Source organism: Girardinichthys multiradiatus, chromosome 15, assembly GCF_021462225.1.
Source record: "Girardinichthys multiradiatus isolate DD_20200921_A chromosome 15, DD_fGirMul_XY1, whole genome shotgun sequence".
Classification (NCBI taxonomy): Eukaryota; Metazoa; Chordata; class Actinopteri; order Cyprinodontiformes; family Goodeidae; genus Girardinichthys; species Girardinichthys multiradiatus.
The window spans coordinates 3,036,309-3,058,062 of NC_061808.1; the positions used below are offsets into that span (position 1 = coordinate 3,036,309).

The following is a 21,754-nucleotide window of genomic DNA, read 5'->3' on the forward strand; positions in this document are numbered from 1 at the left end:
TGTCAGCTAGTTTAATGGCACCAGGGAAACTTTCAATCTAATAAATCACCAATGATTCTTTATGCAAAACTAATTCTTCAAACTAGTTTAAACTATTTCATTAACCTTTTAATAATAAAACACATAAATCTAAAAGTCATGCTACATCCTTAATCATTATACAAAAAAAAAACATGTTATTAAGGCAACAATCACTACAAGCATTTTGATTCTATTGTCTCTTAAACAGTGTTAAAACTCAGGAAGGGAGGTGCTGAGCGTTACCATGACAACAAAGGCGTGAACCAACCTAGTAGGTGGGCGGAGTCAGGCAGAACTAACCTCTGATTGACAGCCTATGGGCGGATCCACAGTTTCTTCATCCCATCCCACATTAGTGTAACTTAAACTACAAAACTGTTAACATGAACCTACCTCAGAAACAAGCTGCTTCTTAACTCTCCTGAAAACTCAAAGTTTTAATCAATCTGAGATTTAGAAACATTATTTTAAACATGGATTATTGTTTCATGCAACATATAATCAAACATTCATACCAACAAAACAAACACAAAACATCAGAGACAAACAAATGGCCAAATTTGAAGCTTCAAGAATTCAAAGAAATTTTTAACAATCTCTTTTCAGAATATGTTTTCTCAGCCATATCTTTTAATGCTGTAAGTGATAAATTTTGTTATGACAATCGTCAGGATCCTTTTTAAAAATGAGTGCACATAGTCCAAAAAATCTCAAAGTATTTAGAAACACAGCAACAGTTTTCTCTTAAATGAATCCAAATTTACTGATGCTGAAACCTTTTGCTAATTCTTTGTACTGTAACTCTATAATAATAACTACAATCCTGAGAGTTATTGTTATAGTTCTCTTTTTGTTTGACTCAATTTGATCGCAGCTGCATTGCAGAATTTCAAGTTAAATGCAAAGAAGTATTTTTAATTTAATTCAATTCAAATTCAAAGATACTTTATTGATCCCCGAGGGGAAATTAGAAAAGTCAGCGTTGACATTTTTATGTTATACCCAAACTAAACAAAACTGCAGTGTTTGACTTAATCAGAAATTAAGATAAGAAGCTTGTCTCCAAACTGGACTTTTTCCCACATAGTGTTTCAAAAAGAACAAACATCATTTTCTTTAATTTGGACTATTTAAATTTTGAGAGTTGGGGAGAACTTATTACTATAACCCCTCTTTAATAATCCAAATGCTGATAAATGTTTCAATATTTTATCTCTTAGTAATCTGGAATCACCTTGTGTACCTTTGTATTCCTATGTATTCCTTTAATCTTTAAACCCTAAGAAATCAAACAAGGAGACTGGAGTTTGAGCCGACCATCCTCTTACTGTTAAGAGAGCCTTTATTTCTTTTCTTTTCCTAAAATGAAGGATTTTACTTGTCTTGATTCTGTTATAAAAATCCTAACCTTGGTTCGAAAACTAAACTCTTCAACCCCAATCTGTGTTCCCCAGAGTAGACATTTTGAGTATTATTGCATTTCAAAACCACCAAATGACTGGAACTCATCATTGGCTTAGATCTGTTTTAATAGGTAATCGGTCTACCTTTAATTAAATATTATAATTTTATGGACCCAGAATCTATGGCTTACGGGCTTCAGGAGTCCAGGAACCACAGGTTGAGTACTACTGCATTGAACAATGGTGTTAACTTTCTGCAGAGATTGAAGGATTGGCTAAATATATTATTTCTGCTTGGACAATAATCAGATTTAAAATTATTAGTTCACAGCTCCTAATTTACCTCAGATCATAGTTGCTTCTAACACAGTTCATAAGAAGCTTCAGACAAACTTTATGCTAAAAAAACCAAAAACAAAACAAACAAAAACCCAGATCTGTTTTAAAATAAAGAAAAAGCATGCTTAAAAACTTGTTACTGTGGTGGAAAATAACTCCACAGTTCTGAAGGCCTTTTCATGCAGAGTCTTTTAGGAAACATGAGATTAATTTAATTTTTGTGTGGTACCACTGTCCAATCAGATTCTTTCTAAATAGCCCAATTTTTCATACTCATTTTAAAGGTTTGTTTTACCAAGGGAAATGTGTTGAACAAAACCAATGACTCTCAAAAGTTTTAAAAGTTTTAGCTGGTGATATCTTAGAAAACAACAAGTGTTTTAATATTTCTATGCAACACAGAACTGATCCGGTGTCCTTTCCTTCTCCAAAGGGAGAAAAAGAACCTGCAGAACCAAACCTTTCATAGTTTTTGTCAGGACCTGATATAAGGTACAGTTTAAATCAACATGCTGCATGAATCAGAAGAGGGAAGAAAAACCTGATATAATAGAACTTGCTTCTCTAAAAGAATTAACTGGAAAGTATCAAATGAGTTAAGTTATCACCCTTTTAAAGATACTTTTCTAACCCTAAAATAATATTTTAACCCGCTATATCTGTCAACGTCAAGCAAGCGTCACATGAGCAGCGGTTAATAAGCGTTCTTCATTGCAGAAAATAGGAAAAGATTTATGCAAATGTGTGTTTGTACGTTACCCCCATCAGTTTCTTAATCGCTCCAGAGTCAGACTGTCATGGCACACAGTCCTCTATCAGTCCAAAAAAACAACCAGGCCCTTCCCAGGTCTGTTGGTGAGACATTCAATCATTCTTTGTCCACTTTAACTTCTCCAGGAGGGAGAAAGAAGAAACTTTTGCTCCGGTTTCTCTTCTGCCCGCATAAGATGCTTTCAATATAAATCCAGTGTATCGCTCTTCTGGCTCTTGCAAACAGCATGGATCTTTGTCAATCTCAGTGGGTCCAGACTTCTTCTGAGTTTCGTTTTTTTTTTTCCTTGTAGAAAGTCACACTGCGATTTTCAACAAGCAGGAAGGCAGATCTCTCTCTTTCAGGCTGTGCTGGAGAAGCGTCTCTGGCGGAGTAGCCATGGAGAAGGGCAGGTTTCTAAAATCCAGACTCAAAAACGCAGATGTTGAACTCAAATCCCATATATGTGTGTATTTGTGTGTGAGAGAGGCAGAAGAAAAGTTTAATATAGGTTCAGATTTTGCACAAAGAAATATTATCAGTCAGTCAGTCAGTTGTCCACCTGCCTGTCACTTCCTTCCACAACATGAACTATACTCCTTTCTAAAACAACTTTCTTTTCGACTCTCTAATGTCCCTTTTCACTTTTACCTTCTTTACCGACTGATCGCAATATTTAAGACAAACAAAACTTCCTTCAGGAAAGTTTTAACTCTTTAACCCCTTAATTGATGCACTCTGTGCTTTTTAATATTTTTCTCATGTTTTTATTTTTCCATCAACTCTTTTACTTGAAACTATTGAAACTATTTAACTTATTTACACTCAAACTTCCACGCTGTGAAAAACCAAACGTATCTTCCAAATTAAAGCACATTTAACACAATCATCCCCACTTTTTCCTTTCATTATTTTATAAACCAGATAATGAAGAAGGAGACACCCCTGATGCCTCAAGGTTCCGGAACCATTTTTTTTTTTACCCGTTCAGCGGCACGTCTGCCGTCTGGCTTTTCTCCTTTATGAGGTGTAGAAAATTGCTAAAAACCACCCCGCAAAACCCTGTGTTCTGCTTTATCTTATTGTTACCAATAAGTTTTTCTTTCCTCTATAAAACTCTACATGTTTTCAGCCTCGACATCTACCATGTAAGATATAGAACAAGGTGTAAAACAGTGGAAAAAGATCATAATTGGTAGTGTCAAAACTCTCCCCGTGTTACAACCATTCTCGGTCTCTTACAATATTTAGTTCTGGTTTCACAGATAAATTAACTATTTTAGGGACATAGCGTTCCATTTTACGTGTTTTATTTTATTAAACAAGTCGTTATTAAGTACTAAAACTAACATATGTTAAATTATTCGTCTAAATGAGTTAAACGTAAACTTTGGGTGTTTATTTTATTCAGAATACCAGGTTGATGGGAAGAATTGTGCTGGTTTCTCAGAACTTTCCACTCACAATATGGCGGACATCTGACGTATGGCCTCTTTTGATGAGGCGTCTGTTCTCCACGTTGAGAACAAGCTGTCATGTGACTGCTACACGCGGTCTCATTTGCTCTGTTGGTTTAAAGGGACGGCACCCCCCCCCCCATTTCCTATTGGCCAGAGCGACTTCCAGCGCGAAGCTTTCAATATAGAACCAGGCGGAACCGGGAACCGCTTCACTCTTTCTGACATTTTTAATGCTTTAAGTTTTCCCGCTGTCGCTCTTTTTAACTTGCTTTATTTGTCGTGTTTGGGTGACACGGAAATAGTGACGACATGCAGTCTGCTCGCTCTCCTCTCTCTGTGAAGAACCAGCAGAACCTCAGCGGTCAGATGGACGGCTTGTCGCTGGACAAAGAGAACACGGTGAGCGGAGAAACACAGTCCTCCACCCCGGAGTTGGTGGCTCATGTATCGGTAAAGAATATCCCGCTGGCCCCTCTAAACGTCTTGGTTTCTTTTACAGCCTCCGGGCTTGAGCTACAGCCGCTTCCTGGCGTCCAGAACCGCCCGAAAGATCTTCACCGACACCCCGGTGAGTTAATGGAAATGATTCGGAGAAAGTTCTGAACATGGACCGAGCCGTAGTGCCGTTTAAACGGGCTGAAAGTCACTGGAAGTGGCGCCAACAGGCTCCAGTCAGAGCCGATGTAGCTGGAGCTCATCTGAGATCATTCCTTAATAAACGTGGTCTCCATGATGTCATTAAAATGGCTTTAAATAAAACGCTTGGATCCTCACATGTTTTAAGTCTTCATGACTGGAAGGTCATGAACCTTGGCTTATAACCTGCAGAGAAATTGGTTCCCTTTTTTTAAATTCTATAAACTAAGACCAGTCAGTGTTAAACAAAAAGCTTGGCTGATCTGTAGCTGATGTTTCCTTCTTTCCAGCCTGAAGCTGTGAAGACCAGCTTGGAGGAAGAGGAGCCTCTGCTGAAGGAGAACCCTCGGCGCTTCGTCATCCTGCCGATCCAGTACCACGACATCTGGCAGATGTACAAGAAGGCAGAGGCTTCCTTCTGGACGGCTGAGGAGGTACGCTGCAGCAGTTATCTTGGATGTATTGCTCCAATTCTTCCTACTGCAAGGTCCCACGTTTTCACAGCAGGAAGGATGCATTTAGATGGCCCATGTTGCATTGGGTTCTCTTCTGAATCAGTTGTGAATATATTAAGCAAAACCCATGGGAACTACCCCATACTGGAGAAGTTGTATTTAAAAGGTTACTAAATTTGACTTGCCGAAACTTGCCAAAAACCAGATTTTGGAGTTTCTGAGAACTCTTTAACTGGAAAACCTTTAAAATAAGTATTTAAAACTGCACGATCAGAGGTGGTTCAAACACCAAAGCACTGAAACATACCTCCAACACCAATCAGAACACAACTGGTTTTAGAAATCTCATCTGATGCTGGTACAGAGTTTGAGGTCCATAGTTACATTACTGTAGTTCAGGTGAAGCTGAAGCACAGTGAGACTTTTAGCTGCTTCCATTAACTACAAGTTTGGTTTAACAACCAGCTGATCTATGCTAAGACTTGAAGATTAATATATCACAAGTAACTGTTTGCCCTGTAGTGAAATGCAGGTAGACTTTCCATAAACGTTTTAATGTGACACGACATCCCTGTTTTAATGGTAACACCTCAGATCTTCCCAGGTGGATCTGTCCAAAGACCTGCAGCACTGGGAGTCTCTGAAGGATGACGAGCGCTTCTTCATCTCTCATGTGTTGGCCTTCTTCGCCGCCAGCGACGGCATCGTTAACGAGAACCTGGTGAAGAACCTGCTGCTGGTTATTGATCTGTTATTGCAAATCTTTTCATGCTTGACCTGTTTCCTAATGCTGTTCCTTGTTTTGGCCACTAGGTGGAGCGCTTCACACAGGAAGTGCAGGTGACTGAGGCCAGGTGTTTCTATGGTTTCCAGATCGCCATGGAGAACATCCACTCGGAGATGTACAGCCTGCTGATCGACACCTACATCAAGGATCCCAGTGAGAGGTGAGCTGCTCTAACTGGTGATACTGGGAGGAATTACTGGGTTCTACCTTTTCTGACGGTGTGTTTAATGACCCTCAGGGAATACCTGTTCAACGCCATCGAGACTCTGCCCTGTGTGAAGAAGAAGGCCGACTGGGCGCTCAACTGGATAGGCAACAAGAACGCCGCCTACGGTAACTCCGCCCTCCGTGACGTCATAGTGGTGTTGCTGCTGGTCTGGGTGCTGATGTTGATCAGGGGTGTTTTTGATCATTCAGGAGAGCGTGTGGTTGCCTTCGCTGCCGTGGAGGGAATCTTCTTCTCTGGCTCGTTCGCTTCCATCTTCTGGCTGAAGAAAAGAGGCCTGATGCCCGGCCTGACCTTCAGCAACGAGCTCATCAGCAGAGACGAGGTGACCACACGCTGATCAATAACTGATCGCTTCCTTTAGACCTGATCAGGTTCTGCTCAGGTTGTTGAAGATGTAACCGTTTCTGTGCTGCCTTCAGGGACTGCACTGTGACTTCGCCTGTCTGATGTTCAAACATCTGGTGAACAAACCGTCATCAGAAACCGTCACCAAGATCATAAAGAACGCCGTGGAGATCGAGCAGGTGGGTCAGCAGCTGCAGATCTGGTTCCTTCAGCTGGTCATACTGGTTCTACTGGGTTCAATAAGAGTCTCTGTGTCTCTGCAGGAGTTCCTGACCGACGCTCTGCCGGTGAAGCTGATCGGGATGAACTGTGACATGATGAAGCGGTACATCGAGTTTGTGGCCGACAGGCTGCTGCTGGAGCTCGGCTTCTCAAAGGTACGGACAGAACCAAACCCGAAGTCTGTTTCCGTTACGACCTGAGATCAGCAGGTGTGTGGTGATGATCCGCGCAGGGGTACGGACCTCAGCCAATGATGGGGGCTGAGCGCTGCTGCAGGAACTGATCAGGAACATGTGGTTCTGTCAGAATCGGCAGCAGAGCGACAAAGACGCCTGTCTGAACACACCTGCAGTCTTTAAACTGGGCCATTGGTTTATTAATCTCTCTGTTTCTGCAGATCTACAGGGTGGAGAACCCCTTCGACTTCATGGAGAACATCTCTCTGGAGGGAAAGACTAATTTCTTTGAGAAGCGAGTGGGAGAGTACCAGAGGATGGGCGTCATGTCGGGCTCCACAGACAACACCTTCAGACTGGACGTTCATTTCTGAGGACAGTTACCATGGATGCTACCTCTGCCCTGGTGCATGCTGGGACAAATGTTCAAAACTAATGAACTGTTAGTTCATCCAGAAAAATCTAGATTTCTGCATCGGTGTACAGTTGGCACTAATTTTATCTGATTATCCAGATGTTCTGGTTAATGTTGGACTGCAATAAAGTAAATCAACCTCTTTAGTGGCTGTGCTTAATTTTTGGCATTAAGGTTTTGTAAGTATATTAAACCTCCAGTTTTAAAGGTAACGTCAGTCTGGAGGTTGGTGTCAGGATTCTTCATGCTGTAAAAAGCTGCATTTAACTAAAACCTTCGTTTTCTGGAGGTCTCAGACTCAGAGCAGCTAAACACTTTAGATGATTGTAATTACTTGATCAGACGCTTTAATTTCTGGTCACTGGTATATTCTGATAATCCTGGTTTGTAATGGCTGATCAGGTGGGGAATGGGTCCATCTTAACAAGTAACTATTTAATCCTCCAGCTGCACAAGGAGCCCAACACCTTATACATCGTACTATACTCCACGATATAAAATGCATCATGCTGTGCACTGTCATTGTGAAATAGGTAATACGATATGTGTGACACAATAGTATGTGATAGAAATACATCATACTCTACTACATCTAATCTCTTCTACGCAGTAAATAATCCGCCAGCAGCTTCGACCTTCAGCAGAGAACATGGAGCATCAACAACAATGATGACGCTGCCTCCAACAACTCCAGCAGAAACAATCAGCCAGTTGGCTGAGAAAGAGAGGTCATCACTCCCCGTTGAAATCCACTGGAGAAGTGGACCCCCCTTTTAATACCGACCCAGACCACACAGAACTCTGGATTCTGATAGCATGGAAGGAGCTCTTAAAATCAGAACCCAAATGGTTCTGACATCTTCTCCATTCAACACCCCCCGTGGCCGAAGCCCTGCTACTAAACCAACATCTTCCAAAAGCCGCAGAGCTCCACCACCTCCTAATCAGGACCTTTAAATCACTTCTCTGTGATACAGTCTGGGCCCCAGTGGTAACTCTATCAGAAATGATCATGTCCAGGAAAAACTTGGGCCCCTAATAGGAGATAGTTGTAAAATCTCTGTGCTTATATGTGACAAAGAACAAAGCTAAAAGGATAAGAGACAGTAATAAACAATCAAAAAAAGCCATAAACTGTCAGGAAAATCATTTTTAATCAATGACTTCATTACTGACCACGATCTTGATGTTCTGTTTTTAACAGAAACATGGTTTCATGAATTTAATGAAGCTCCCATTCTGATAGAGGCGACGCCTCCAAACTACAGTTTTCTTTGTGAGAGCAGACAGCAAAGAAAAGGTGGAGGGGGGGGCCACTTTGTTTAAAGATTTATTAGAGTGTAAAAAAGTATTTCTGGACAAATTTGACTCTTTTGAATATTTGGCTCTCCAGGAAAAGAGCCCGGTCTGAACCATGTTCTTGAATATTTACAGGCCTCCTAAGTCCAAAACAAACTTTATCAGTGATTTTAATGAACTTTTATCTGTGATATGTGTTGATTATGACTGTTTAATTATTGTGGGAGATTTCAACATTCACATGGACAATCCTGAAGACAGAAGTACAATAGATCTATGTGACACTCTTAGAAATATTGGTTTGACTCAACATGTTAAACAGCAAACAGGGACATATTTTAGACTTGATCATCACTAAGGGTCTAAACATTTCCAAGGTGTCTGTAACTGATGTTGCTCTATCTGACCACTTTTCTATTATTTTTGAAAGCATCATCTGCAATGACTCAGTTTGCCGAAGAGACATGATAAGAAAACGTATCTTTAAGGACGGTGCTGCTGAAACCTTTAACCAGATTTACTCTTCTACCTCCACTTTGCCCTGTAACACTGTAGATGAGCTGGTAGATAACTTTCATTCTAAAATCTCAGACATCATTGATTCAATTTCTCCAATTAAAGTGAAAGTCATTTCTGGGAAGATATTGTCTCCATGGAGAAGTGCTCCACCAGTCAGAAGTGAAAGAAAATGAGTGTTGAAAAGCTGAAGGCAGGTGGAGAAAGACTGGACTCCAGGTTCACTATATTATCTATAAAGAGAGACTATACAGATATAACCTACAACTGAAAAATGCAAGAGAATCTTTCTTTTCTGAGATCATCAGCAAAAACATAAACAATGCTCGTACATTATTTGCCACAGTCGACAGGTTAACAAACCCTCCTGTAACTGTAGCATCTGAACTCCACTCTACCAGGACCTGCAATGAATTTGTTAACGTCTTCACTGAACAAACCCAAAAGATCAGAGAGGCAGTCAGAACATCCACATCAACTCCAGGACCAAAGTTGTCTCCAACTAGAACTGATTTTGACAAAATGTCCAAATTTCACCAAATAAACAACAAAATCTTAGAAGAAATCGTACAGCAACTAAGCTCTTCTTCCTGCTGTCTCAATGTTTTACCAACAGCTTTCCTTCAGAAAGCTTTGCCTGTAATAACATCTGATTTAACACAAATAATAAACACGTCCCTTTTGCCAGGAGTTTTCCTGCAGGCCCTGAAAACAGCAATTATCAAACCTCTATTGAAAAAGAGCAACTTGGACAAGCTGCTACTGCAGAACTACAGGCCTATATCAAACATCCCCTTCATCAGTAAGATTATTGAAAAAGCTGTGTTTCAACAGTTAAACAACTTCCTAACAACGACCAACCGCTTCGATGTCTTCCAGTCAGGCTTCCTGCTCACCACAGTACAGAGACTGCTCTTGTCAAGGTGTTCAATGACATCCGTATAAATGCAGACTGTGGAAGAACCACAGTGCTGGTATTATTGGACCTTAGTGCAGCATTCGACACTGTTGATCACTCCATTTTATTAGAGCACCTGGAAAACTGGGTCAGCCTTTCTGGTACAGCACTCAACTGGTTTAAATCCTACTTGAAGGACGGACTTTTTTGTGTCAGTAGGTAACTTTACATCAGAGACCACAAAAATCACATGTGGCGTTCCCCAAGGGTCCATCTTAGGGCCACTCCTATTCAATATCTACATGCTCCCCCTAACTCAGATTTTAATAAACAACAACATAAGTTATCATAACTATGCAGACGACACACAGCTATATGTGACGATGTCACCAGGTGACCATGAACCCATTCAAGCGCTGGGTAAATGCTTAGAAGAAATCAATGCATGGATGGGCCTAAATTATCTTCAGCTGAATCAAAACAAAACTGAAATAATAATCTTTGGACCAAAGGAAGAGCGTTTAAAAGTTAGCACACAGCTTCATTTAATACAGCTAGAAACCACCAGTCAGTCTGGAAACCTGGGTGTAGTGATGGACTCAGACCTGAACCTTCAGAGGAACATAAAGACAGTAACAAGGTCGGCCTTCTATCACCTAAAGAACATCTCCAGGATTAAAGGACTAATGTCTCAGCAGGACCTTGAAAAACTAATTCATGCGTTCATCTTTAGTAGAATTGATTACTGCAACGGTGTCTTCACAGGTCTGCCTAAAAAGTGGATCAGACAGCTGCAGTTGATCCAGAACGCTGCTGCCCACGTCCTCACTAGAACTAAGAAAGTGGAGCACATCGGCCCGGTTGCTGAAAAACGCTATATAAATAAACTTTCCTTACATGAAATGGTAAAAATGCATCATATTATAGTACGTGATACAGTGCAATACGTCATACTATAGTATATGACGCTGTTGTCGCATCGTCACCTGTGATGCCCATGTTTTAGTGATTCTTGTTACCACTGCATTTCAGTGATGATGGGAACAAAGGTTCAAACTCCAGATCGGTTTTATAATTACTTTATCATATTTTTTATATCAGACTGAAAATAAAATAATCTTTCTTACATATTTCCATCTCAGAGTGCAAAAACAATCATTTCCTGCTTCTCAGAAGGGACAGCGATTATACATTAAATTATCAATGGTAAAAACCAGTAAGAGTGCCATTTTACTTTCAAACTGTAAACTAATCCTTAATCCCACTTGATTATAGAAATCAACGCATTATGCAATTAGTTAGTACCAGAATATTAGAGAGAACTCCAGTCTTCAGTATCAGGCTGTTAATTAAGTTAGTTCAACATTTAATGTTCCTGAACTGATTAGTTCAAGCGTTTAATGTTCCTGAACTGATTATGGTGGAACTCAGAGCATCCTGACTTCAAGCAGCGAGACATCTCCTATCACCTCCAGGTGGCCTATGGTGCTCAGGTCCTGGACTCGGTGTCTGTAAAGGAATTGGTGGAGTCCATTAACGGCCACCCTGAAATGCTGCTGGTGGCACAGAACGATCATCTGCAGAGAGAACAGAGGAACCGACCCTCAGAACCAACCAAGCTTCATTACAACAAGCTGTTATCACAGGTTTGTGTGAACATGGAAGGTCACCTCAAAGTACTGTCCTGGTGCGAAGGGGAAGGTCTCCAGGTCCGTTTCCTCTGGGCCCCAGCACTCAAACAGGAAGGAGTTCCTGACGAAGACCTGTTTCTTCAGACGGGGATTCAGATGAAGAACGATGTTGTGGCCACTCACATCTCGCAGATTAACACCAAAACTGAAAAATGACAAGCAATTTGGAGTAAAGTGTGGAAAAGGAATCAAAAATGAACCTATTAACTCAAAGTTTTCCTCCATCCTGTTAATTTATTTGTCAGAAAAACAAAAATATAAACAGCTCCATAAAAGCCATCCATGTACCTTCTCTGGACTGTGGTTAGTTTGCATCGATAAAGCTAAATGGGATGGCAGAGTCTGAAATCTCAGGTGGGTTTTACCTGTTTGCATTCTGACTGGTTTGTCCTTTGATGATGATGCTGTGTCCGACCTTCAGCCCTTTGTCCAGCCGACCTCTGAAGGGAACTTTCTACAAACGACAGGAAGTCAATAGATTTTAGAGCCGATTTGTAGGAAAATGTTTTTGCACCAAAAATCCCATTAATTAGCACCACGGTTAAGGTTAACCCTGTGTGTGACTCTGATCACTGCATGTAACAGAACCTTCAGCTGTGGAGCAGAGGAACCTACCAGATCACCTAATGACGAGAGTATCGCCTGACGGAGGAGAAGAAAACAGGATTAAGCACTGAAACAGCAGGAAATGGAAAACTGTTTGATTTTTAGTTTGTTTACCTCTGCGTCTGAACTATTCAGACTGGTCTGAATGGCAGCAGGAGAAACGGGACTCTAAAAGACACAAACAGTTTGATTGGACCTCTCTAAGAGGAAACTGGTCTTCTCTGTCAGCAGCTGCTGGGACTTACAGAATCGGGAGGCAGGACAGCCACAGTCTGAACGTTGACTTTCCCAGCGATGCTTATGGTGTCAACTCGGTCCAGATCCACACGGTGTTTGTACTCCAACACATGTGCTCCGTTCACAGCAACCTGAACAACACACAACAAACCTCCAGAACTGAAAAATGTTGCCAAAAATATAAAAATATAAAGTCACTGATTTACAGAATGAACAGTTTCTTTTACCTTCTGAACAGACTTCCTAAAACACACTTCAGATTTATATGGATTTATTTCTTACTTTTCAGAAAGGTGACAAAATGACAGAATCCAAAGTATATTTGCTGATGACGGACCTTTTTCCAGAATGGTAACACGTTTGTGCTCCACGCAAAGACCGGTTCTATCTTCTCTTCAGAAAATGGTCTCAGTTCAACTGGAAACCTACGGTGGAAACCAACGAGGCTCCATCCAGCAGATCCGATCTGTTAGCTCAACCTGACTGCTTTTTTTGCTTCACATTTTCACTACTTGATCTAAGAACTTATCACATACAGTCATTTTGTCAGGAATATTTGGTTTCTTCTTCTACAAAATAAAACAGCTCTGAGGACAGTGATGTCCCTGCAGCAGCTCGTCTCTCACCTTGTACTTGTCCTTCAGGACCAGGATGATGAGTTCAAACCCGGGTCCAACTTTTAAAGGCATCTGATACAGGATCTCCTCCTTGCCCCACCGCTCCTTCTCCATCGTGTTGCAGACGATGCACGACTTCTTGATCCTTGGGTTGAAGTGAAACGCCACGTCGGCCCGCGGCTGCACGCTGCTGCCACATGTTAGGTCCACCTGAAACCTGAGAGACGAAGATGAGCTCTAACAACCGCAGCACCTCACACTTCAAGCTCAACAGTTATGTATTTTTATTTAGGGATGCGCCATATATCGGCATTAACGTTGGTACTGGCTGATGTTAGTCTTTTTTTTACATTATTGGTCCCATAAGTAAACTGGGCTAATACTACATACACTGTGGCATGTGGTATTTGTTTGGTCATGTGACAGTGATGCAGCGCAGGATTGTGGGATGTTTAGCTAATAGAGAAATATATTTAATATCAGGAAATATCGGTCATCGGCAATAGCTGGAATGTAACATCGGTGCATCCCTACTTTTATTTACAGTCTATGATCTTCAGATATGGACATTTTCTGTGCCTTCAGTCTCAGGTGACATTAACATAAATCTGGGTAAATATAAAAAAAAAATAAAGATATTTGTCACCTGTCAGCACCAGATGGTACCGAACCTTGGATCAGAACCATCTCCCCTGGCAACAAACCGCCCAGAATTGTACCAGCGAAAGGGATCAACTGCAGACACACAAACAGAAATATCTGGAAGTCTTCAGACAAACCCATGAGGACACCATAGAACCAGGGGAAAGCAGCAGCTTCACAGAAACATGTTTCTACTGAACTGTCAGCAGCAGAAAATCGGTTTATTTTTCTGTTTTGGTGCCAACAAGTTCTTTTTTGAAGTGCTCTAAGCTAGAAACCCAAAGAGCTGCACACAGGACAACCGGAGGCCTAAAAAGCCCAGATTGGTGGGACAGCTGGAGGCCGACAAATTCACATGACAACAGGCCGGCCATGTTTGGAGGGTAAAACTGCCTGCGATGTTTTCTGATCTTTCAGAACAAACAAGGCTTTCAGCTCAGAGCGCAGGAGCTGCAGTAACTTTCCTACATGGGGGGCTCCATCTTTAAAATCATTTTCTGTGGCCTAACGTGAATTAATTAACTGTAAATGGATTGATTCGTTCTCATCGATCACAAGTAGGGAATGCTACAATATTTAGGCCAGGAGACTAAAGGTGGTACACACTAAAGTATTTACAGATTTCCTTAGTCTTCATAAGATCATGGAGGAACCTTCAGCTCAGGGAAGGAGGGTCTGAAGATAAGGTCATAGAGGGAAGGTAGAGATGGTTTGGACATGTGCAGAGGAGGGTCTAGACCTACTGGACTAAAGGTGGATATTGGATACAAAAAGAGGAAGACCTTATTGAAGGATAATGGTAGTGATGAAGGAGGATGTGAATAAGCTGAGATTAGAACTGGGTCACAGCTCTGAGTTAAGTGGCAAAACAAACACAAATGATCTCAGAGAAAAACGAGTGAAAAGCAAATCCTGCCTCATCTCCAGAGAGGAAGACTCCAACAAACCTTCAAGGGGAACTGTTGATGAAGATCACAGGAAGGTCTGGATCTCAGGGATGAAAACATAATGGATCGTCCAAGACTTTTACTCAGAATCGGTATATTTCCTTCATCAGCCAAGATTTCAACCCAAACATCCTTATTTTAACTGACGTCACCGTTACTTTTACTATCCCAAACTGAAGCATCTAGCAGACAAGCGCTCAGAGAACCACATCCGCTTGTTGGGCTGATTATGAGATGGAAATAATTACATCCAAATTAAACTAGAATATTTGAAACATTTATTAACAGTTTAATTCAGTCCCATTCAAAGCAGCTAAGCTAACATGCTAACCCGCAGAGCATTCCCGGTTTATTGAATAAAAAACGAATTAAACGTTTAAATTTTAAGGTTAGTTTGTAGCTAAAATGTATAAAGAAGATTAATAAATCATCTTACCAGGTTTGAAAACACTTGCCTCGGATTAGAAATCGACATTTTGACGCAGATAAAGAATAATCAGTAACCTTCGGCTCTTTGTTTACTTCCTCGTATGACGTCAGACAGATCACGTGTTAAAGGATCAACTTCAGTGCGGTTCACTCCGCTGCGCGTTAAAGTCAAGTTTAAATTAGACTAATTAAACAGAAATAAATGCAAACTAAACGTTAGAAATAGGAAAAGGCATGAAGGTCTGATTGAACTTCATTTAATGTCATCCATGAATATTTCTCAGTCTCAAAACACCCTGAGCATGATGGTACCACTTCCATGCTTGAAAGTTGGTACCATTTTCCAAACGTTAAAAGCTGCATCAGTGATGCTCAGAATAACAAGCAAGGCTCAAACTGGAAACTGCTGGACCGTGGGTGTCCCGGGCCACAGTGAAGCCAGGCTGATACCAACCGGAACCAAGATAGTGGTAAAAAAAGAAACTGCTGCTCCAAAAGTTACACCTTAAAGCTGGACAACTGGACAGAACTCTGCAATTGCTCAGAGATCCGGTGATTTCTGGAAACATGACACTGAACCAACTATCACCAGCGTTTGATGTTCCAACAGGACGGCCCCAAACATATAACCATACTGGTTTAGGACTGGAAGCAGCTGTTTCCAGCTCCAGCTTCACCTCACTGAATGAATTAGTGGCTGTGCTTAAAAAAAGCTGCTGTAGTCTCAAGTTTGTCATTTCTTTTTTGTTCCTGGTGCCACCAGCAGCTTTTCTCAACTCTATGACAATGTTTTGGAAACACACTTTCATGCCAAACGTAAGGATTTAATTAACTCTACGTGGATTTTTTTACGACCACTAATAGTACATGAAAAGGGTTGGCCATGGACTTGAGCTAATGGTTGAAGTTCTTCTGCTTAATTGGGCTTGAATGAATGAAGGTGTAGTGACTCATACGTCTTATTTTGAGCAGCTGAGACATGTTGGCGAGTAAAAAGGTCAAAGAAGACATCGAGAAAAAAAAAAAAAAAAACTTCTGATGTGATTTTTAAACATGATCGCTAACACTGATGAAATCCTTTCAGAAATTCTGATGTAATAAAGAGCTGAGAGACATTAACCTTCACAACACGTGAGTTTATTAAAAAAAAAAAAAACAACTCATTTACAAATTCAACAGAAACTGTAAAAAAAACAACAAAAAAAACAATAAAATCCTGTATTAAGTTAGTTTATGTACAAATAAAAAGCCGAGCACTGGTCCAGGACCAGTTATTGCAAGTGCAGCTTGTGTTTCATCCGTGACTCCAGGTGAGCCGCAGCACTCTGATTGGCTGATAGCTTCAGTTCATTATGACTGCAGTGGCTACTGGAGTGGCTAGACAGTCTGAGGTCCACCAAGTGGCTCAGAAATCAGCATCCAGTCTGAAGGTGTTGTCTGTGGAGCCCGACATGACGCCCATCCTCTGGTACTCTCCCACTCGCTTCTCAAAGAAATTAGTCTTTCCCTCCAGAGAGATGTTCTCCATGAAGTCGAAGGGGTTCTCCACCCTGTAGATCTGCAGAAACAGAGAGATTAATAAACCAATGGCCCAGTTTAAAGACTGCAGGTGTGTTCAGACAGGCGTCTTTGTCGCTCTGCTGCCGATTCTGACAGAACCACATGTTCCTGATCAGTTCCTGCAGCAGCGCTCAGCCCCCATCATTGGCTGAGGTCCGTACCCCTGCGCGGATCATCACCACACACCTGCCGATCTCAGGTCGTAACGGAAACAGACTTCGGGTTTGGTTCTGTCCGTACCTTTGAGAAGCCGAGCTCCAGCAGCAGCCTGTCGGCCACAAACTCGATGTACCGCTTCATCATGTCACAGTTCATCCCGATCAGCTTCACCGGCAGAGCGTCGGTCAGGAACTCCTGCAGAGACACAGAGACTCTTATTGAACCCAGTAGAACCAGTATGACCAGCTGAAGGAACCAGATCTGCAGCTGCTGACCCACCTGCTCGATCTCCACGGCGTTCTTTATGATCTTGGTGACGGTTTCTGATGACGGTTTGTTCACCAGATGTTTGAACATCAGACAGGCGAAGTCACAGTGCAGTCCCTGAAGGCAGCACAGAAACGGTTACATCTTCAACAACCTGAGCAGAACCTGATCAGGTCTAAAGGAAGCGATCAGTTATTGATCAGCGTGTGGTCACCTCGTCTCTGCTGATGAGCTCGTTGCTGAAGGTCAGGCCGGGCATCAGGCCTCTTTTCTTCAGCCAGAAGATGGAAGCGAACGAGCCAGAGAAGAAGATTCCCTCCACGGCAGCGAAGGCAACCACACGCTCTCCTGAATGATCAAAAACACCCCTGATCAACATCAGCACCCAGACCAGCAGCAACACCACTATGACGTCACGGAGGGCGGAGTTACCGTAGGCGGCGTTCTTGTTGCCAATCCAGTTGAGCGCCCAGTCGGCCTTCTTCTTCACACAGGGCAGAGTCTCGATGGCGTTGAACAGGTATTCCCTGAGGGTCATTAAACACACCGTCAGAAAAGGTAGAACCCAGTAATTCCTCCCAGTATCACCAGTTAGAGCAGCTCACCTCTCACTGGGATCCTTGATGTAGGTGTCGATCAGCAGGCTGTACATCTCCGAGTGGATGTTCTCCATGGCGATCTGGAAACCATAGAAACACCTGGCCTCAGTCACCTGCACTTCCTGTGTGAAGCGCTCCACCTAGTGGCCAAAACAAGGAACAGCATTAGGAAACAGGTCAAGCATGAAAAGATTTGCAATAACAGATCAATAACCAGCAGCAGGTTCTTCACCAGGTTCTCGTTAACGATGCCGTCGCTGGCGGCGAAGAAGGCCAACACATGAGAGATGAAGAAGCGCTCGTCATCCTTCAGAGACTCCCAGTGCTGCAGGTCTTTGGACAGATCCACCTGGGAAGATCTGAGGTGTTAATAAGAAATCACCCCAAAGCTTCTAACAAGCTACAATAAACAGTTTTTCCACAATTTCCCCTTCAAAACTCTATTCTTACAGACTACTGTCTCTCAGTTCTCAATCCCTCCGTTTTAAAATTCAAATGCAGAGGTCAAGGGTAAACGAAAAGGTCAATTCATATCACATTAAGAATGGGCCATGGTTTTATGGTCCAACAAGGCAACGTTGTTACTGTCTGTTCACAATGAACACCATGTGTGGAGGAGAGGATACACTCAAAGCTAACATTAAAACCACTTTTAAGGATGGGGTGGTAGCATCAGGCCATGGAGTCCTTCTGCTGCCAATGCTGAGTGCATGGCATTAATGTATATCTAGATGTATATGCACAGCTGCTATTATGAAGTATTAGTATCCATAACGCAGGTTGTAAGATGAATTTCCATCCTATTATATGTTTTAACAGCAGTAGGAATAAATCAAGTAAAACTGGTTACTGGTTCTTACCTCCTCAGCCGTCCAGAAGGAGGCCTCTGCCTTCTTGTACATCTGCCAGATGTCGTGGTACTGGATCGGGAAGATAACGAACCGGTTAGGGTTCTCCTTCAGCAGAGGCTCCTCTTCCTCTGAGCTTTTTTTCACAGCTTTGGGCTGAAGAATAAAATAAATGTCAACAAATAGGAAAACACAAATTAAGGTGCAGGATAATTAATCTGATCCAGAGCTCGGGTCTGATCGCAGCCTGTTGGCGCCACTTCCTCCAGTTTAGGCGCCACAACAAGCGGCTCTCGGCTGATTTTAGCGTGTTTAACCAACACTACGGTTCCGTTCATTTTCGGATCTCTCTCGGGTACATTTCCATCAACTCACCGGGGCTTCGTTGAAGATCTTCCGGGCTGTTTTGGACGCCAGGACGCGGGTGCTGTTGAGGCTCGGAGGCTGGAAAGGAAAACGAAGACGTTTAGTGGATCGAGCGGGATGTTTTTAAACATAAATGTTCCGCTAAGTCCGGGTAGACATGTTGTTTCCCCCCCGCTCACCGTGTTCTCTTTGTCCAGAGACATGTCGGCCATCTGCCCGCTGAGATTCTGTTGGTTCTTCGCAGAGAGAGGGGAGCGCACAGACAGCATCGTCACTATGTCGGTTTCACACAAATATAAAGAATAGAGAAGAAAATAAAGAAGTTAAAATGTCAGAAAGCTAGACTAAGAAGCAGCGAGCAGAGAATGAAGCGGCTTCTGCTGTCCGCTCGCCTTTTTATTGAAATCTTCCCGCTACAACTTAACTGGCCAATCAGAGCAGAGCCCATGGCACCCCTTTAACAACTGAGCCAATCAGATGATGAAACGTAGTTACGTACTACGTGCAAATACTGCGGGAAATTCAAATGGACAAAAGTTACAAAACTGCTAAAAAAAAAAAACCGGGGTTATGAAACAATTAAAACGGGCGCTTATGAAACCTAAAAAATCTGAAAAAAGTTACATATTTCATTCAAATGTTCTGTTATTGCAAATCTAAATCACAATGTTATCATAACAAACATACACCCTAAAGGCAAGTTTATCTTTTTATTCACTGTATAATTACTATAGATTATTTTACCAGTGAATTAAACACACAGTAATCCCGATGGCTTTTAATGGTAAATTCTAAAATTACACATTTCAGTTATATTCAACAAGAGAAGTATATAATCAGCGTAACTGCGTATGAAACCGGATTTATTATATTGGTTTTAACATGTTACACATAAATGTATGTTAAGGTGAAACTATATAAATACACTATAAGTGTGTAGTGATTCTTTTGAGCATTTGTGTCCAGCTGCCGCGCTTTTGCCGTTGTTTATGTCATCAAAAGGCAACAAAACTGTTAGCGCCAAATTATGTTTTATACTGAAAAAAAAAGCCAAAACCCTTAAAAAACACGTCTTACGAGTGTATCTATCGTTGTTATGAGATGTTTCAGCATGAAGTCCCCCAAAACGGCTTACAAAAAAATAACACATTCCAGCAATTCAGTTTGTTTCTTAAAAATCGGTTTAATAAACTTTTACTGATTGAAAGGTTTATATTTTATGTTTCTGTTGGACTGCAGCTGTTTTTACCTTTCATCAAACTCCAATTCACAGTCTTAAGCAGAACCTTTCGCCTCGATTTTCCCTCTAAAAATCTGCAGACGTCTTTTAAATCCCTCTTCCCTCGCAGCTGACGAGGGCAATCTGCCTAACAACTGTATCCAGGTTACTGTCTGGGGCGGCCGCTCATTGGCTGCTTTGGAGCACCACGGAAGGCTACTTCTGCCATCTAGCGGCCTGGATGAGCCACGCATTGCGTTCAGACGGTCTTTTTCTTTGTTGGTACGTTTTAAGGGGAGAAAAGTTACATTTAACTGCACCTTAATCACGTTTAATCAGATCTGCATCCGACCTTTAAGGAAATAGTTGAAGAAACTCAAAGGAATATAAGTCTCTGTGCAACATCTCTCTTGAAAACCAGAAACAGCGGCAGAAGCGCCTGACCTGGGCTACAGAGAAGCAGCACTGGACTGTTGCTCAGTGGTCCAAAGTACTTTTTTCAGATGAAAGCAAATTCTGCATGTCATTCAGAAATCAAGGTGCCAGAGTCTGGAGGAAGACTGGGGAGAAGGAAATGCCAAAATGCCAGAAGTCCAGTGTCAAGTACCCACAGTCAGTGATGGTCTGGGGTGCCGTGTCAGCTGCTGGTGTTGGTCCACTGTGTTTTATCAAGGGCAGGGTCAATGCAGCTAGCTATCAGGAGATTTTGGAGCACTTCATGCTTCCATCTGCTGAAAAGCTTTATGGAGATGAAGATTTCATTTTTCAGCACAACCTGGCACCTGCTCACAGTGCCAAAACCACTGGTAAATGGTTTACTGACCATGGTATCACTGTGCTCAATTGGCCTGCCAACTCTCCTGACCTGAACCCCATAGAGAATCTGTGGGATATTGTGAAGAGAACGTTGAGAGACTCAAGACCCAACACTCTGGATGAGCTAAAGGCCGCTATCGAAGCATCCTGGGCCTCCATAAGACCTCAGCAGTGCCACAGGCTGATTGCCTCCATGCCACGCCGCATCGAAGCAGTCATTTCTGCCAAAGGATTCCCGACCAAGTATTGAGTGCATAACTGTACATGATTATTTGAAGGTGGACGTTTTTTGTATTAAAAACACTTTTCTTTTATTGGTCGGATGAAATATGCTAATTTTGTGAGATATGAATTTTGGGTTTTCATGAGCTGTATGCCAAAATCATCCGTATTAAGACAATAAAAGACCTGAAATATTTCATTTAGTGTCCAATGAATCTAAAATATATGAATGTTAAATTTTCATCATTACATTATGGAAAATAATGAACTTTATCACAATATGCTAATATTTTGAGAAGGACCTGTAGTTTGTGCATCTATTGCCTACTGTAATTATTTTTGTCTGGTGGCCCTGAGAAAATCAGTTATTTATGTAATCTTAAGAAGTAGGTCAATTATAAGTATTTATTTATTTGCACACTTTTGATTTTTCCTTTTGTCTGGTTCATAAAAGAGAAAGGATTTATTTTCATCGATTTTTAAAAATGTGATTTAGTTTAATGCAGCCTTCAGATTTTTGCTTTTGGCTAAATATAAAGAAGACATTTTTGATATTTTTCATCAAATTTAACTTGGT

General features: G+C 41.7%; 3 protein-coding genes across 3 annotated transcripts; 1 reads left to right on the top strand and 2 right to left on the bottom strand.

Moving 5' to 3' along the window:
• Nucleotides 1–4,109: 4,109 nt before the first annotated feature.
• LOC124881547 (ribonucleoside-diphosphate reductase subunit M2-like) lies at nt 4,110–7,385 on the top strand. The gene is made up of 10 exons (XM_047387152.1): nt 4,110–4,373; nt 4,474–4,542; nt 4,901–5,044; nt 5,670–5,786; nt 5,879–6,012; nt 6,091–6,185; nt 6,270–6,403; nt 6,501–6,605; nt 6,690–6,803; nt 7,046–7,385. Exons 1-10 carry the CDS (start codon nt 4,284–4,286, stop codon nt 7,196–7,198), a joined length of 1,155 nt encoding a protein of 384 aa, XP_047243108.1. The 5' UTR covers nt 4,110–4,283; the 3' UTR covers nt 7,199–7,385.
• Nucleotides 7,386–11,015: 3,630 nt separating this feature from the next.
• On the bottom strand, nt 11,016–15,254 carry LOC124882127 (galectin-8-like). The gene is made up of 9 exons (XM_047388320.1): nt 15,129–15,254; nt 13,750–13,838; nt 13,113–13,320; nt 12,495–12,617; nt 12,364–12,417; nt 12,259–12,285; nt 12,009–12,097; nt 11,623–11,788; nt 11,016–11,529 (listed from the first exon to the last, which is right to left on the bottom strand). The coding sequence occupies exons 1-9, from the start codon at nt 15,165–15,167 to the stop codon at nt 11,380–11,382; spliced, it is 945 nt and encodes a 314-aa protein (XP_047244276.1). The 5' UTR covers nt 15,168–15,254; the 3' UTR covers nt 11,016–11,379.
• A 988-nt stretch (nt 15,255–16,242) lies between these two features.
• LOC124882106 (ribonucleoside-diphosphate reductase subunit M2) lies at nt 16,243–20,305 on the bottom strand. The gene is made up of 11 exons (XM_047388279.1): nt 20,170–20,305; nt 19,100–19,194; nt 18,930–18,998; nt 18,567–18,710; nt 17,939–18,055; nt 17,713–17,846; nt 17,540–17,634; nt 17,322–17,455; nt 17,120–17,224; nt 16,922–17,035; nt 16,243–16,679 (listed from the first exon to the last, which is right to left on the bottom strand). The coding sequence occupies exons 1-11, from the start codon at nt 20,174–20,176 to the stop codon at nt 16,527–16,529; spliced, it is 1,167 nt and encodes a 388-aa protein (XP_047244235.1). The 5' UTR covers nt 20,177–20,305; the 3' UTR covers nt 16,243–16,526.
• Nucleotides 20,306–21,754: the final 1,449 nt, after the last annotated feature.

What these genes read in the sequence shown, in the direction of transcription:
- LOC124882127 (XM_047388320.1), bottom strand. Translation starts at nt 15,167, where the DNA reads ATGTCGATTTCTAATCCGAGGCAAGTGTTTTCAAACCTG. An exon ending in CTGTCCTGCCTCCCGATTCT is followed by an intron (nt 12,418 to 12,494) that starts GTAAGTCCCAGC and finishes TGTGTCTTTTAG; the next exon opens with AGTCCCGTTTCTCCTGCTGC. An exon ending in CACCAGGACAGTACTTTGAG is followed by an intron (nt 11,530 to 11,622) that starts GTGACCTTCCAT and finishes TTCTCTCTGCAG; the next exon opens with ATGATCGTTCTGTGCCACCA.
- LOC124882106 (XM_047388279.1), bottom strand. An exon ending in CAACAAGAACGCCGCCTACG is followed by an intron (nt 17,456 to 17,539) that starts GTAACTCCGCCC and finishes TTGATCATTCAG; the next exon opens with GAGAGCGTGTGGTTGCCTTC. An exon ending in TGGAGCTCGGCTTCTCAAAG is followed by an intron (nt 16,680 to 16,921) that starts GTACGGACAGAA and finishes CTGTTTCTGCAG; the next exon opens with ATCTACAGGGTGGAGAACCC.
- LOC124881547 (XM_047387152.1), top strand. Translation starts at nt 4,284, where the DNA reads ATGCAGTCTGCTCGCTCTCCTCTCTCTGTGAAGAACCAGCAGAACCTC. An exon ending in AGATCTTCACCGACACCCCG is followed by an intron (nt 4,543 to 4,900) that starts GTGAGTTAATGG and finishes CCTTCTTTCCAG; the next exon opens with CCTGAAGCTGTGAAGACCAG. An exon ending in GCATCGTTAACGAGAACCTG is followed by an intron (nt 5,787 to 5,878) that starts GTGAAGAACCTG and finishes TTTGGCCACTAG; the next exon opens with GTGGAGCGCTTCACACAGGA.